The sequence below is a fragment of the Myodes glareolus genome, chromosome 3 (assembly GCF_982192425.1).
Source record: "Myodes glareolus chromosome 3, mMyoGla1.1, whole genome shotgun sequence".
Lineage (NCBI taxonomy): Eukaryota > Metazoa > Chordata > Mammalia > Rodentia > Cricetidae > Myodes > Myodes glareolus.
In genome coordinates, this window is record NC_142028.1 from 91,754,816 (window position 1) to 91,771,992 (window position 17,177).

At 37.0% G+C, this 17,177-nt stretch overlaps 1 protein-coding gene across 3 annotated transcripts in view; it reads right to left on the bottom strand.

Moving 5' to 3' along the window:
- Positions 1-5,470: 5,470 nt before the first annotated feature.
- Positions 5,471-17,177, bottom strand: part of Efcab7 (EF-hand calcium binding domain 7) — a 53,328-nt gene continuing 41,621 nt past the window's right edge. For all 3 annotated transcript variants that reach the window (XM_048453149.3, XM_048453148.3, XM_048453150.3), the window contains exons 12-14: positions 13,286-13,495; positions 11,483-11,590; positions 5,471-5,721 (exon numbers count right to left, since the gene is read on the bottom strand). In XM_048453149.3, the coding sequence (XP_048309106.1) occupies positions 5,647-5,721; positions 11,483-11,590; positions 13,286-13,495 (393 nt within the window). In that variant the 3' untranslated portion in view covers positions 5,471-5,646. The remainder of the gene's footprint in view (positions 5,722-11,482; positions 11,591-13,285; positions 13,496-17,177) is intronic.

Below are 17,177 nucleotides of genomic sequence, written 5' to 3' on the forward strand. Positions count from 1 at the left end.
GGGCAAAACCCTGGGCTCTCCCTCCCCAACTTGCTCTAGCCAGCCAGCGGCAAGTTTTCTGCAGTTAGGCTTCTTGAACACCCCATCCAGTCCACTGGACCCTGCGAGTTACAAGTTGCACTCCGCCCCCAAACCCTCCTATCACCTCCCCACCCTCAGTGGAACTCTGAAACACAGCCTACACAGAGAGGATCAAGAAGTGAGTGACCACTTACCTTGTTGGGACACCCATTCTCGAAGATCAGACCAGCAATTTATGAAAGAGAAATAAAAAAAGAGAATAGTCAATGGGATGATGTTAGTTCTTTGAAAATATTAATATTGCTGACAAACTTTCACCAAATTAACCCAAAGAGAGGAAAACAAAAGTTTGTAAAGTTAGAGATAAAAGTGAGAGACATTGCAACAGATACCAGTGAAATCAAGAAGACTGTAGGGAATATTTGGAATATATATATTCCAAATATATATAGTCTAACAAATTAGAAAACCTAAAAGAAATATGAATTTCTTTCTTTTTATAAAAAATATGTTTATGTGTATGATGTATATGAGCCTGCATACACGTATGAGCACTGTGTGTGTGCTGGTGCCTGAGGGGGCCAGAAGAGAGTGTTGGACCTCTCAATCTGGTGTTACAGAAGGTTCTCAGCGGCCACGTGGGTGCTGGGAACTAGGTCTGCTGCAGGAGCAACAAGTACTCCTAACTGATGAGCCATCAACTGATGAGACCACGGGTGAATTTCTTAACAATATCACCTACCAAAGTTAAACAAAAAAGAGACTATTTTTTAAAAACAAGTTAATCACAGCAACAAGATTGAAACGGCAATAAGATGTCTCCCAATTACAAAGAAGCCTAGGACCTGATGGACTCCCCCACAGAATTTTACCATACTAAAGGACTAAAATAGATGCGTCTCAAACTACTTCATCAAATAGAAAAGGGAAAACCTTTTTCAAATGCTTTATAGGAGTTCAGTGATACATTGGTCTATATTGGATAGGGCACACAAAAAGAAAATAATAATAATCTACCTGTGAGCATAGACGCAGAAAATCTCAAAAAATAAATACTGGGAAACCAAATTCAAGAACATTTTGAAAAGCTATTCCCCACCACATTCAAGTCAGCTCCATCCCCAAATGGTTCAACATATGTAAAGACATGAGTGGTCTCAAGGACAGAAAGCACATAGTAATCTCACTAGATGTAGAAAAGGCCTTTGACAAAACCTAACATCCCTTCACACTGTACTCTTGGAGAGACGAGAGACGGAGGAAATATGCTTCAGTATAACAAAGTCATTACACAACGAGGTCACAGCAAGCATCATGCTCAACAGAGAAAAACTCAGCATTTCCACTAAACAAGACAAAGACATTGACTCTCTTCCTATCTGTTCAATATAGTGCTTGAAATATTAACTAGAGCAACAAAACAAAAGGAGCCACGTACCTAGCAATCTCATCTCTAGGTATCTAGGAGAAAATAAAAACCTGTATTTACAAAAAAAAAAAAACTTCACAGGAATGCTTATAACAAACACATCTATTAAAGATTGTTTAAAAACTGGAAAAGAACAGCTGACAAAAGAGTGAATAAATTGTGGTATAACTATATAATAAAATACCATTAAACAATCAATTTCCTCTCTATCTATCAGTTTCATTTTCATGAAACTTTAGTCCTTTAATCAACTCAGAAGAATGAAAGTTATGGTATAACAAGTTTTAAAAATCTGAAATAAGGCCAAGATATAAAGGTACTTGCTTCCAAGTCCGATGACCCAAGTTCAATTACTAAGGATAGGAAGGAAATAACTCTCAACATATGGGTTCTCCCTTTCTCCCAACTAAAGAAAATGTAATGTTTAAAAATCTGAAATAAAAACCCTACAGGAAAGGAAAGATATTAAAATAGAAGCTCAAGATACAGAATACATTCTCCTAGGCTTAGAAAAGGACTGGGATTTCATGAAAAATGATGTATTTAAAAATGTATGTTAGAGCTACCGCCTGTAATACTTGTTCTCGATCTATCTTCTCTGATAGGCTATGAGAGAGGGCAGAAATAATGTCTGACTTGCTCACCTCTGCATAAGCAGTATCTAAAGCAGTGTGCTCTGAACATATTAGATACCCAATAAGTACAAGATTAATTGACCTATTGCATATTATATCAATAGTCAGAGATACAATAACAGAACTCTGGGGCAAATGAGAAATGAGAAAGAAGAACCTTAGACTTCTATAACCTGCCCTTTATAAAGATTCTCTAACCCTTCAAGGTCAGTTAAAGTTAAAGCTCGCCCTCCTGACTTTTCATATGTGTTGCAAGAACTTTTCTTGGGGAGACTTAAAAACAAGGCCCTACTTACCTCAGATAGGGCACCTATGACAGACCAATATGTAAGTAAAAGGAAGCTCAATGCGTTTTGGAGCTTACTTGCAGAGCCTGGGTAAGGGGCTACTTACGGGACCACAGGTGAGCCCCTCAAACAGCCTCACTACCAAAAGTTTCGTCTTAGCCTGAATGATAACTTCACCATAGCCACATAGATGAAGTACTCTACTTAACTAACCCTCCACCCTCTATGTATTTCATCAGGCGCAGGAGGGAATGTCACGATCTCAGAGGAGAGTCCTGCCCCAGCTAGGGTTTCTACTACTGTGCTAAAACACCATGATGGAAAATAACTTGGATAAGAACGGGTTTATTTCATGTTACATTTCCAGGTAGAACAGTCCATCACTGAGAGCAAGCGAAGGCAAGAAGTCAAGGCAGGAACCTGGAAACAGGAACTAGAACAGGGATCACGGAGGGATGCTGCTTTACTGCTGTGGGACTTTTATCCTGCTACTTGTATTATTTTTTAATAAAATGCTGATTGGCCAGTAGGCAGGCAGGAAGTATAAGCGGGGTGACCAGGCAGGAAGTAGAGGCAGGACAAAGAGAACAGGAGAATTCTGGGAAAAAGGACACATTCTGCGGTTGTGACCCAGACACAGAGGAAACAAGATGTGACTGCCTCGCTGAATAAGGTACCAAGACATGTGGCTAATACAGACAAAAATTATGAGCTAATGCAAGTTACAAGAGTTAATAAGAAGCCTGAGATAATAGACCAATCAGTTTATAACTAATGTAGACCCCTGTGTGATTTCTTTGGGACTTAACGACTGTGGGAACCAGGTAGGACAGAAACCTCAGACAACAGCTTACTTAATGACTTTCTATCCCTGGCTTGCTCAGCCTTCTTATCCCACCAAGGACCATCATTCCCAAGTGATCTGGACCCTCTTGAATCAATCACTAATTAAGAAAATGCCCTACAGACTTGCCTACCAAACCATTTAACCTAAATGAAGAAAACCTGAAAGTTAAAATTTAAAGTTTGGTTAAGAAATCCTTCTATATTTATCTTTGATAAACCTATGTAATTTTCCTGGAAATGAGATGGAAATGGGAAATTCAGTCTCAATAGAATTCACGTCTAGACAAAAGGTACATAGCTTATGTCTATTTCCACCATCCATTCTGAAGCCAACTCCCCATTTCTAACTTCCACTAAGGGTCTCCAGAAGATAATCCTCCCTTCCCTGTCTTCTGGTTCTGGAGACCAAAGCCTGGCCCATGCACACGGAGCAAGCATTGACTAAGCTGCAGCCTGACCCAGATTACCCATTTTTAAAGTACACAGTGACTTTGGCTACAAATAAAGGCAGCTTGTAAGAATTAAGGCTACCTGCTCTTGAGTTCTTTAGATGGAATAGTGATAGTTAGCAAATACAGATGCGTCAAAGCAGGTCAAAGTTGTTCCAGTAGACTGGACTACTGCTATTTCCTGGTCCTCAGATTCTCTCGCCACATGAATCTTATCTATTTTCTTTAAATAAGTTCCATCATTTATTTTCCTCAAGTCATGATGCAGTTCCTTCTTTCCCTTAGAAGTTAAGCAGGCTGGATCGCAATGGTAGGAATTTTACACGATATAAAGCTAGTGGTAGCCATGTATATACACCCTAATAATTATAGTCATAAAAAAATGAAAGTCGGTACATTTTAAGAGGAGACTTGGCATTCATTTTATAAAGCATTTTCCATCAAGAAAGAGCATAAATGCATGGGTTTGCAGACAGCCATAAAGTCCAACATAGTTCACCAATGCAGCCTTGTTAGTCACTAAGAGTTTTACAGTGCTGAAAATCCCCCCAATACTCACTTGCCCCCTAGTGGACAAAATCAGAAATACAGTTCTATTTTCCTGGTTTATACCCAAGATATGATTATGTTTCTGCTGCATATTTAACCTATACAAAGATAGAACTAAGAGAGCATTAGCTTAAAAAAAACTGTCTACATCAATATCCAATAAAAATATCAGTTCTGTGATTAAATACAGTAATTTAAGAAGTTCTTATGGTAGTATCTGAAGCCTAACATATTGTTTAAAATATCAGAACTGGAGAATGCTCAAGTGAGAAGGGAAAAGAAAGCTTAACTTACAATAATTTGCCTTCCACTGATATGGGACTGCTAGTATAGAGAGCTCCTGGCCCAGCTGCCAAGGCTTCAGCAGAGAGGAGAGGGGGTTTGTGGAGCCAGGCCATGCCCACGCTGCTTAGTGCTGCTCCAAGGCTCCGTAGATTTTTTTCTTGAGTCTCCATGTTCCCATCATCTGATTATAAAACCCATAAACTACTTTGGGAAAATATAAAAACTTTGTTATATGTTTTTAGTACCATATAAAATGTTCTGTAACTCAGTATTAGGTGAAATGAGATATACGGCCACAGTTGTTGAACTTACAAAGCATTTGGCAATAAATAAAATAATTTTACATTTCACTACCTTTAATGAGACATCTGTCTGAAGAGTTCAAACAGTGAGGTAATGACAATCTATTTTACAGATCTAAATCAACGGTCCAAACTCCAAATCACATTTAAACTATGTACATGTATAGTGTAGGCAAAAAATAGCTTTTGCCAGATGGTATTCATAACCCCAAAGCTGACATTGGCCAAGTACTCTGCTACTGGTACCGACAAATAGTATTTAATTGCTCGATGTCATATTTTAGGCCACATACTATCTCCTTAACTGCTACACAGGGTTAGCCAACTGTTTCCAAGTACCCTCTGTGCAAAGAAAGCAACTGACACACTAGTGAGAAATTTGTTGTTGGCACCAAATATTCTACAATTGCCAACAGGTTTTGGCTTCTTACTGCAGAAATAGTTTTCTTCCGCTCCACTTTAGCTCTTTTAATAGTTAGACCCTTAAGCGGCTATTTTTGTATTTACATTGTCTTTTAGCATTTTTACATGTAAAACAAACCAGAAGTGTATAGTCTGGAAGTCACTGAATATTACTTTTAAAAATCCTATCTATAATTTTATTTTCCTTTATTAAAAAACAAAAAAGTATTTATATTTCCCATTAAATTAACAAGACAGCCACACATTTTTAAAACACTATTTGAATTTTAATAATAAAATATATAACATGGACATAAAATATAAATGCATAGAAATGAAACAGATTATTAACTAAACCAGTGTCATGGAACAGCATTTAGTTAATAAATAACAGATTTGATCTAAAATACTTCTTAGTTTGATAGTTCCAAGTGGAATTATTTAAGATATAAGGGAATACACACAATAATATATCCATTCTTGTCGTTCATTCAAGGGCATTACATGTTGACAAACCTGCATATAAAAATAGAAAGCTTTTATTTTTATTTGATAAATTATTGTTATTTGCCAATTTTAAATAGGACATTTCTAGGCTTAATATGATTTTTAAAAAGTAGCTGTAAAGCTAGGTATGATGGAGCATGACTTTAATCCAAGCATTCAAGAGGCAAAGAGAGACAGGCAGATCTCTGTGAGCTCAAGGGCAATCTGGTCTATACAGCAAATTCAAGGTCAGCGAGGGCTCCACAGTGAGATTCTCTCAAAAAAGAAGAAAGAAAACACTGTGAAACCAGAGGCAGTGGCATGTACCATGTGTCACGAACAGGCATGAATGCAATGTACTTGGAAGGCTTAAGCAGGAAGATTATTTAAGCATACAAGATCTGGACTAGCCTTGGCAACATGAAGTATATAATTCATAAAAAGGTGATTACTACAGTTTTTTTTTAAAAAAAAGATGACAGTACACTACCTATTGGTATAACCTCAGAAGGCTAAGGCTTGACGATTCCAAGTTTGAGGCTACCCTGGGTTACACAATGAGACCCAGTCTCTAAATATCAAAAGGGAAAAAGGAAGAAAGAATACATATGCAGATAAAATTGTTATTTTTTCCCTAGCATGGACTGGCGGTTTATGATCTGAGGACTAACAGGAGAATCCGGACTCAATCCTACTTATTAGAGTAGTTTTACTGTGTGAAAAAGGGCAGTGGGAGGTAAGTAGACTTTCTCCACCAAGTCTAGAACATTGTTTATAATTGTGGGTTCATGCGCAGTTGTATGTGCATATGTACACATGTTCATGTGGGTACACATGTGTGCATGTACACATGTAGAGGCCAGAGGTCAAGCTCAATTGTTATTCCTCCAACTCTATCTATCTTAGGTTCTGAAACAAGATCTCTTATAGGAGCCTGGCCCCTGCTGATCAAGCTAGCCAGGGTTTCTCATCCTTCCTAATGCTATGATTCTTTCACAGTCCCTCATGTTGTGGTGACCCTCAACCATAAAATTATAACTTCATAACTGTAATGTAAATGTCTGATATACAGGATATTTGATATGTGCCCCTTGTGAAAGGGTTGTTTGGCACCTCCAAAGAGGTCATGACCCACAGGTTGAGAATCAAGAGTGTGTGGTATTGGGGAAAATTATTTTAAGGCATGTTACTTTGTTTATGCTGCATTTGTTTAACTCTGTGAAGCTGTTATTCTTTGCCTGTCTAAAACACCTGATGGTCTTCATAAAGAGCTGAATGGCCAATAATGAGGCAGGAGCAACAATAGGTGGGGCTGGCAGACAGAGTATAAATAGAAGGAGAGATGAGAAAATGAAGAGCAATGAGAGAATAAGAAGAGGAGGACATAAGGGCCAGCTATCTAGTCACCCAGCCAGCCATGGAATACGAAAGAAAGTAAGTTATACAGAAAAAAGAAAAGAAAAAAACCCAGAGGGAAAAGGTAGTTGGGATAATTTAAGTTAAGACAAACTGGCAAGAAACAAGCCAAGCTAAGGCCTGGCATTCATAACTAAGAATAAGCCTTTGTGTGTGATTTATTTGGGAGCCAAAAGAGAAAAACATCACAGTACATTTTGGTGGCCAACATGGGGCTCAGATGTCCATCTAGAGTCTGAGAAAGCTAGAAAAAAAGGACATGACTCCTTTAAGAGGCGGTGATGTTCAATTGGCAGCACTAAATAGAAATCAGAAACTGTGGCAAGCCAAGTAAAAACCGCTTATGACAACACAGGTACCAGATTCCACAGTCAGCAGGGTTTATTACAGTTCTCAGTCACAAAGCTCTGACCAGAGGGCAAGCTTTGGGCTTGGCTTTCACAACCCTACCTGAGAGTGGGCAGAACCAGCTAGCAGAAAGAGTATGTGGGGGAGCCAGGTGTAGCTTAACAGTCTGAAGTTTGTTTGTGCAGTCAAAAAGGCTAAAAGACATATAAGATAAGAGATCCAGATGGAAAAAGCCTCTAAACAGCTTCCGGTGTGTTTTACAATGTGTGTAGCTTAACAAAGAAAGAAAATGGGTATAGGCAGTTATTGAAAGAAAGAAAGAGTTTTAAAAAATAAAGTCTTTAAAGAAACAGTATAAGTAACATAAAAGAAAATAGCCACATATAAAGATGGGAAATACAAGGCAGGATGGTGATGGCACATGCCTTTAATCCTAGCACTCAGGAGGCAGAGGCTGGCAGATCTCTTGTGAGTTTGAGGCTAGCCTCATCTACAAGACCTAGTTCCAGAATAACTAGGAATGTAACAGAGAAACTCTCTGTCAAAACAAAACAAAACAAAAAAGATGGGAAATACACAGAGAGTCTGGATCCTATGTTATGTTGATTTTGAATTTTTTGATTTCTGAAAGGCAAAGGACAGCAGCTAAGAGACCTGGAAATGAAAGAGGGCCAGTGGAAATCAATCAGTCTAGATATTTTAAGAATGCCTAAACTTTTAAGGTAAAAAATGTATTTGTCAAATGGAAATCAAGAATGCTTTGGAGAAGAGGTTTTCCTTTTTTCCATGGGAAACAAGAGGCTGTGAATTCTTTCCAGGTTGATCTGGATCTGGTTTAATCAGGAGAGACCTCCTGAAATTTGACAGATGATATCTATCAACAAAGGTTATAACTGGTCTTCTCAGGACTTGGCCATTGTCTCAAATTTTCTCTCTGGGACCCTAAAAATACTTTGCTCACACTCAGCAGAAAGCAGTCTAAAGAACAAAATGTCCACATTCCTAAAAGAAAAGGGGTGTGGGTAGTCTTTGGTTATTTTCTGGGTCATGGATGTTTGTTATATTTAGGGGAATATAGGATAAAAGGACAACTATTAATCTCAATTTTTTGCATTGGCATGGATTTTGGTATATGAATACAAATTCAAAGTCAATTGTTACATTGTATATATGGTTTTACTCTTGTTTAAAGGACTTTTGATACAAATTTACACACTGTATATGTTTCTACTCTGTCTAAAGGGTTTTTGTAGATTGATATAAATTTAAGGTTGCTTTTGTTATCACATATTACATATGTGTTTCTCCTCTTGTTTAAGGTATTGTACCTATGCAGTTCATTTAAAAAAATATAAGGTAAAGTTCTAGTGTTTGAAAGCTATTATTATGAACTATATAGGACAACAAGAAACATTTATTAGGCGAGTAGTTAACCATATAACAATCAAATCTGTACATATGTTAGGTATGTTTTCTAGGTTAAATAGATATAGTTTAGATAGATGTTCTTCAAATACTTCAAAGACCTATAGAATATGGCAATTAGATTGTTTTGTTAATTTAAAAGATTTTTATGACAATGAGACAAATCTGCTCTTGGCAGCACCAAAAGCTTCATTACTTCATTACTTCAGAGATAATGGACACTGGAGATACTCTTTATTTGTTTTCATTTTGGCAAGGTTAGTCACTGGGCAAAGAAACTACTCTTGCCTTTGACTGCTCATAATGTGCTGTGCAAATTGGACATGCAGGCCACACAGGAAAAAGACATGACAGCCCCTCAAAATTCCTGCTTCACAGCAGAGTGTGCCAGATATTCTGCAGGGCACTGAGAAAAATGACTAATGAATTTTGTCAAAACAAGGCAGGACAGTACTTCAAAATTCCTACTTCACAGAAGAGTCTACCAGACATTCTGCAGGACACAGAGGAAAGTGTCTGACAAACTGCTAACATAGGTGGGACAGTCTGCAAATTTTCTGCTTCAATGAAGTCTGCCAGATACTCTAGGTCTGTAGGCTGAAGATGGTTGCCCCAACAATGCAGAAGAACTTTGGGTGACTGTCCAGGCAGTCAGATATCTCTGTCATTTCTAGAGTTTTGGAAGTTGTTTTCAATGAACCTTTTGTTTACTCAAATAATATTATATCCTTCTTGGGTCTTTAATGAAATTGTAGACTAGATAGTTAAAATTGCAGTTTTCCTTAGATATGATAGAAAGTAATTTAGTTATAAAATTTTAGATTTTCTTAGATAGGATAGATTATGGAGTATTTCTTTAAATTTATCAGATACAAATGAATTGGAATTCAGTACATTGTGAATATAATCTTTTCTTGATAATTGTTCTTATTGTAAACAGTCTTACTATGTCAAAGTTACAATTTTCCATTCATTTTTATTTAGAAAGAAAAAAATGGAAAATGTTGGGAGAAATTATTCTAAGGTGTGCTGCTTCTGTTTATGCTGCATTTGTTTAACTCTGTGAAGCTGTGATTCTTTGCCTGTGTAAGACACCTGATGGGCTAATAAAGAGCTGAATGACCAATAGCGAGGCAGGAACAAGGAAAGGCAGGGCTAGCAGACAGAGTATAAATAGAAAGAAAGATGAGGAAAGGAAGAGCAACGAGAGAACAAGGAGAGGAGGACATAGGAGCTACCAGCTACCCAGCCATCCACCCTGCCATGGAATAAGAAGGAAAGTAAGATTACAGAAGAAAGATAAAAAGCCCAGAGGGAAAAGGAAGTTGGAAGAATTTAAGTTGAGAAAAGCTGGCAAGAAACAAGCCAAGCTAAGGCCGGGCATTCATAACTAAGAATAAGCTCTGTATGTGATTTATCTGCGACCTGGGTTGTGGACCCCCCAAAAAGCCAAAAGAGTAAAATGTCACACTACAGTCTGGTCTGTGATCTGGCCTATTTCTCTCCCTAGAACTGGTATTGCACATTGTGCACCTTCATGCCTGGCTTTTACAAGGGTTCTGAGGATGCACAGCAAATACGTTACCCTCTGCAGTCCATTTCTTAAGTCTTCATCAGAGAAACTTAAAGAATAAGCTGTCTTTAACCTTTACCTTTAAATCATTCAAGAAAGTTGTGGAATTTCACAGAAAACACAGGGGAAAGGTAGGAGTGGTAAAAAAAAAAATACACTAGTAAGCTTTTCTCTGTTTCTTTACCAGACCCTGGGAGTCTGCTGATCATTCCTGCCTTTCAATTTGTGACCTCATCAGAAACCCAGAGTGCTAAAAACAGAATTATAGAGCTGGTTCTGGCTCTTGGCTTAGTTACTTATCTAAAACTTTGAGATGTTTCTTCTCTCGGGTAATCTTGGATGTATCTTAATTTGGGGTTATTAAAATAACTATTATTAGTCATATTATTTGGCATTTCTCCATATGATATTCCAAAGTGCTTTCACATATATTATTTAATTTTTACCTTTATATTAATTTTTTGAAGGATCTAACTAATGTTTTAATTTTACCCTTAAATCGGAATAGAGCTGTTAAGATGGTTCAGATAAAAAAGTGCCTCACCCCCAGCTGCATCCAGGAACATACAAGGTGGAAGGAGATAATCAACTCTTATTGGTGTCCTCTGACTTTGACATGCATTTTGTGGCATGAATGTGCATGTATGCATGTACATGTGCACACAAGTGAACACAATTTAAAACAATTTTTTAAAAGAAACTAGAACAGAAAAGTTAAATGAACACTACTCATCATTGCGCCTGCCAGACATGGTGGTTTGCATCCCAGCATGTGGGAAATGGGATAGTGAAGACCCAGAGTTGAAAGCTCAGCCTTGGCTACACAGTGAATTCGAGGTCAGCCTGAATTATATGAGAAAATAATCCAAGACCAACATAAAAATCCCACTACCTCTCCTGTATTTAGTACTATGAATGTCATGCTTAAATAACTTACAACTTCATTTCATGCCACATGCTTATTCATAGCATTAAGAGCAAATATTTCTTTCCAAACAGAGATGACAAAAGGTTTTAGAGAACATTTACCATTGTAGATCTTGGAGCCACTTCTACTGCAAAGACGTTGAGTCCTCTGTTGTTGACACAGTTTTTACTTAGTTCATTGTTGATGTGAATAATCACTTTGTCATCTGACTGTAGAAAATTATAAGTTTTTAGTTTTGAAAAATTATAAAGATATAAACCTCAGAATAAGACCTAAAAATCTGTTTATGGAATCTACTCCACTACAAATTAATACAAACCAGCTGCTGCTTTCTGCTCAGTGCTCTGGGTTTCTTCATTCATTCCTTTCTAACTGATGACGTAAGCTTTTCTTTCAACTGAGTTTTGGATTTTCCCTTTAATCTTCATTCCCAGACCACTGTTGACTGTAACAGCAAGTTAGCTCATCCTTGGTTTATTATAGCAATAATGTCTTCTTTTTCTTTCATCTCTACTTTCTATCATTCATTCACTCAGATCTTACCTTCCAACTAATATGCCTGAAACATCCATTTAATTGGGTTCCTCTTTTATTCACTAACTCAATAAGCATGTGTTTATTTAATATTAACTGCACAGCAGGCACTGTTTTAGGTCCTAGAAAGACTGTTCAAGATAACACATATACTATGGATCCACTCTATCATTCTTTTTGACCTTTCTAATAATCCTTCACACCACCCCTGCCCTTTGTTTCTTCTACTGTTTGCCCTGTTCTGAAGTTTGTCTCTCAGTGTATCTAAACACTAGATAAAGCTAAAATCCTACTCTACACTCCTTTCCCCCCATCACACGTTGTTCCAAAGATCTATGGTCTAAACCACTGTGAGAGAAAGCAGACTAAAACTACTGTGCCCGCAAACAGAATACAGGACTTGATGTTTACTTAGCCTCTGAGATACTCTCTGAGAGTATTAATTGTCTTCCTAAGTAACTCATACACTTGAAAACAGGGTGTTGTGGAATATTAGTTTAAGATATATTACATTAATTTATGCTGCATGATATTTGTTTAATGATGCAACAATGTGTTGCATTCTTTTATGTAGCATCTGTTTAACTCTATAAAGTTGTAATATTTTGCCTGCCTAAAACACTTGATTGGTCTAATAGAGAGTTGAGCAGTCAATAGCTAGGCAGGAAAGAGAAATAGGTGGTGCTGCCAAGCAGAGAGAATAAATAGGAGGAGAAATCTAGGCTTGAGAAAAAAGAAGAAGGAGTGAGAAAAGGAGGAGAGGTGGATTCCAGGGGCCAGTCACTTAGCCACACAGTCAGCCAGGGAATAAGAAGGAAAGAAATACATACAGAATAAAGAAAGGTAAAAAGCCCAGAGGCAAAATGTAGTTAAAGAGAAATGGGATAATTTAAGTTAGAAAAGTTGACTAGAAACAAGCCAAGCTAAGGCCGGGTATTCATAAGTAAGAGTAAGTCTCCTGTATTTATTTGGGAGCTGGGTGGCAGGCCCTCAAAGAGTAAAAAAAAAAAATTCCAGTAGAGAACATGTTTTATATTTTCTGGTGGTCCTGTTATATAACAAACTAAACAAGTATTTTGAAAATATTTTATATAAACAAAAATTATACCTCTATTTTGTATGCAGATTATACTGACTCTTCACTAATTTCCAAATTTTAAATTTTGTTTTAAAATAAAAACAATGATCTTGAGTCATTATAAATAATATAAAAAGTGCCATGCTAAGCTTGATTCATAAATCCTAAAATGAATAATAGTCTATTATAAATATTATAGAATAGTAGGGTATTTGGCTGCAATGTAAAAAAGAATATAATATTATTAGAAAACTTCATACCAAAATAAGGAAAACTAACTCATAATTGATACCTTATTTTCAATGATAGATGTTATCCAGGTGTCATAATTGCAAGTATGTACAATTATATTTTCATAGCCATCCATGACTTTAGCATCACTTCTATCAAGGACGGACTTGCAAATGGCCTTCTCAAGTTGCCCACTACATGCCTCCATATGGATCGCTTTAATTCTTGGCTTACATCTTTCTGCATAGATATTGATGACAAATGGGCATGCCTGGATGGGGAAGAAAACAAAATTTTGGCTTAGCCTTCTGGTAGAATTTTAAATAAATAAACTTACTATAAATATTTATCATATCATTTAAGATTCATTTGGCTAGCAAGATGGCTCAGTGGGTAGAAGTGCTTGCCACCACGCCTGACACTTAGAGAGAAGCTAGACAAAAGGACAGTCCTGTCAGGAACTTGTGAGATTTCATCATGCTACTCAGAATGGAACCTAAGCTAGAATGTACAGCTTATATTTAATTTCTGGACTGTCCAACTTAATTTATGAGACTACTATAGAGAGACCACAATAGATTACAAGTAACTAAATCCACAGACAAAGCCAACTCTCTTTTGAACAAAAATCTTGTGAAGATGGTAATCCCAGTTTTAGGAGTTATACCACTCCATTATTAATCAAAAACTAGCTTGCTTGGGCCTGGAGGAACAGCTCTGTGGTTAAGAGTACTTGTTCTTCCAGAAGACGAGAGTCTGACTCCAAGCAACCATGTAGGGCAGCTCACAACCACTTGTAACTGCAGATTTAAGGAATCTAATGCCTTCTGGCCTCTATGGGCCCTGCATGTACATGAACATCCTTGCACACAGACACACACAAATACAAATAAAAACTTTTTAAAAATGTTCTTTCATGTTGGCTGACATAGTAACTAACACAGTCTAAGATCTGAAGGCACAGCAAACCAATTTAGAATCTTTAATCCAAACAAGTGAATTAAACAAACTTTGTATTGTCTTTTGACAAACCTAGGCAGAGTCTGCACCAAAGCTCACATTTCTGATTGAACCTAGATTAACATTTCATGTAAAAATATTTGTATCAATTAAAAGACACACTAAAAGGTCAGAGTACCATTGGGACTTGTTTTCTTGGCCACACCTGGAAAACGTGGGAGACAGGGTCGCAGAGGGTCTTTGAGTCACTTCTTACAAGTCTTGATTTTTAGAAGTTGTTATTGTGGCTGTTATTTTTCCTTTTATCTTTTGTTTTTTGAGACAAGGTCTTCTATGTAATTCAGGATGTTTTCAGTTTGCTATGCAGTCCAGGCTGGCCTCAAACTCAATGCCTCCTGCATCAGCTTCCTAGGTGCTAAGACTTCAGACATACACAACCATGCCATGAAGTCTTGGAGGCCTTTAATACACCTCGTCCAGAGTTTTAAAAATTATTTCTGTGGTAACTTTTCCAATAGATGATTTAATAGTATTTTCAGATAAAATCATAATCAATACATAAACTGAAATCAAATCCCCACAAATAAAAACTTCTTTAAAGTGTCTCCATTAGTTGGGTAAAACTTCAGATGAATGTAAGTCAAATTTAAAACAATTTTTAAAGTTCTTATAAACTTTAGGAAAAACTGAATATTTATAGCACAAATAATAAAGACCCAGAGACAGATATTGGGGTTCAACCCAAAAACCAGAAAAGTAAAGAAGCCAAGCCACTGGAGAAATCCTCCCTCTACCAAGGCTGGGCGGTAACTGACTACACAGACTAAGCCTCTCTCTCCTCTCATGTTATATTCCCTCTAGTGCTGGGATTAAGGGCGTATGACTCCCTAATACTGGGATTAAAGGTGTGAGCCACCACTATCTGGATTTATTTCTTCATTGATTGTGTGTATCACAGGGTGGTATTGAACTCACAGAGATCCATCTGACTCTGTCTCCCAAATCCTGGGATTAAAGGTGTGTATCACCATTGCCTGACCTCTAGTGGTCTTCGCTTTGCCTCTGGTCTTCAGCTAAGAATTTATTTATTGAAATACAAATAATATACCACTACAACTATTGTTATCAGATGGTTAATGGCATGTGTCATTACTGATCTTAAACTTTCTCAATTCACTTGAAAAGAAAATGAGCTGGGGATTTAGCTCAAGTGGTAGAGCATTTGTCTAACACACATGAGCTCCTGTGTTCAACCCAACCATTTAGAGAGGGAGAGAGAGAAAGCAAGGCATTCCTATCACAACTCAATCTGTTAGAGCAACCAATGTCACCTGATCATCTTTCAAGGTTGAAAGTGAGAAACATACAAGCAGGAACACTACTGAGTGCCAACCAACCAATACAATTAAGAATTTCTCACATGTTTCTCCAAAGACTGTCAATTATTTATGGCTTAATATTTAGATAACTCCTAGCCATCATGCCCCAAACATAAAATAAATACAAATTAGCATGATGATACATGTGGGTCAACTGTACCTGTCCAGCATTGATCTCTTATGAGCAACACATCACAATTTATCATTCTTATTTTAGTTATAGTAATATATATAGTTATATAGTAATATATATCACATCTGTGCTGGTAAGGTTTTTTTTATTAACTTAATATAAGATCTAGGTTTATCTCAGAAGAGGAAAAGTCAAATGAATAAATGTGTCCATCAGACTGGCCTGTGAGCAAGTCTGTGGGGCATTTTCCTGATTAATGATTGATGTGGGGTGGTCCAGTAAATTGTGAGTGGTTCTGGGTTCTACAAGGAAGCAGGCTGAGCAAGCCATGGGGAGCAAGTCAGTAAGCAGTGTTCCTCGATGGCCTCTGCTTCAGCGCCTGCCCTGACTCCCTTCATGATCTAGGAGCTGTAAACTGAAATAAACCCTTTCCTCCCCAAGTTATTTGATCATGGTTTTTGTCCCAGCAATAGAAAGCAAACTAGGCCACCATCCTTTGGCATTTTCTGTTGTATGTATTTTTCCTATTTAATTTTATTATTTTTGTTTTTGTTTTGTTTGCTCATGTAGCTCAGGTTAGGCTCAAACTTGCTGTGTGGTTGAAGATGACTTTGAACTGACATACATTACCATGCCCAGTTTATGTGGTGTTGAGACTTGTACTACAGACTTTGTATATTCTAGGAAGGCACTCTTATCAACTGAATGCTATCCTCAGTCCCCTTTCTGCTGAAATTTCAAATAATGGAAATATATTATCTATTCAATAGTATTAATAAAATTTAAGTCAAATAAAAATTTACCTCATAATTCTTACCTCTGGTTTCAAAGACAAGTAATATTAACAAATAGTTTTAAATGTTTTCAAGTTGCTTTATTGCTTTTAAATAATTTCTACTAAGAGAAATGTGCAGCAGAACCAGTACTGTTTATAGACTAAAAGTAACTTTCACAATCATGGGTAAAATGTAAAAAAAAAATTTTAAAAATTAGATTAAAGAGGGGTATTTAAAAATTAACTCTTCACATTCAATTACTAAAAATGGCAAAAAATTAGAAAACTCTAAAAGCACACTTCTGAGGAATACTGAATGATACCACAACTATAAATTTAGTCAAAGTTTTAAAGAACTTAATTTTAAATCTGTCATTAGCAGCACTGCCTTTATAAGCTGACTGAAGTGGGGCTGGGAAGGTGGCTCAGCAGTTAAGAACACTAGTTGCTCTTCCAGAGGACCTGGATTCATTTCCCAGCAGCCACTTGTAACTTTAGTGCCAAGAGATCTGACACCTTCTTCTGACCTCTGTGTGGACACAAGGTATGCATGTAGTACCCCAATATACATGCAATCAAAACACTTATACACATAGAATAAAATAACCTAAAAAGAAGTTGACTGATGTGATGTGGGATGCCCTTCTGTATATGTGTTGCTTTTATTGGTTGATAAATAAAGCTCTTTTGACCAATGGTTTAGCAA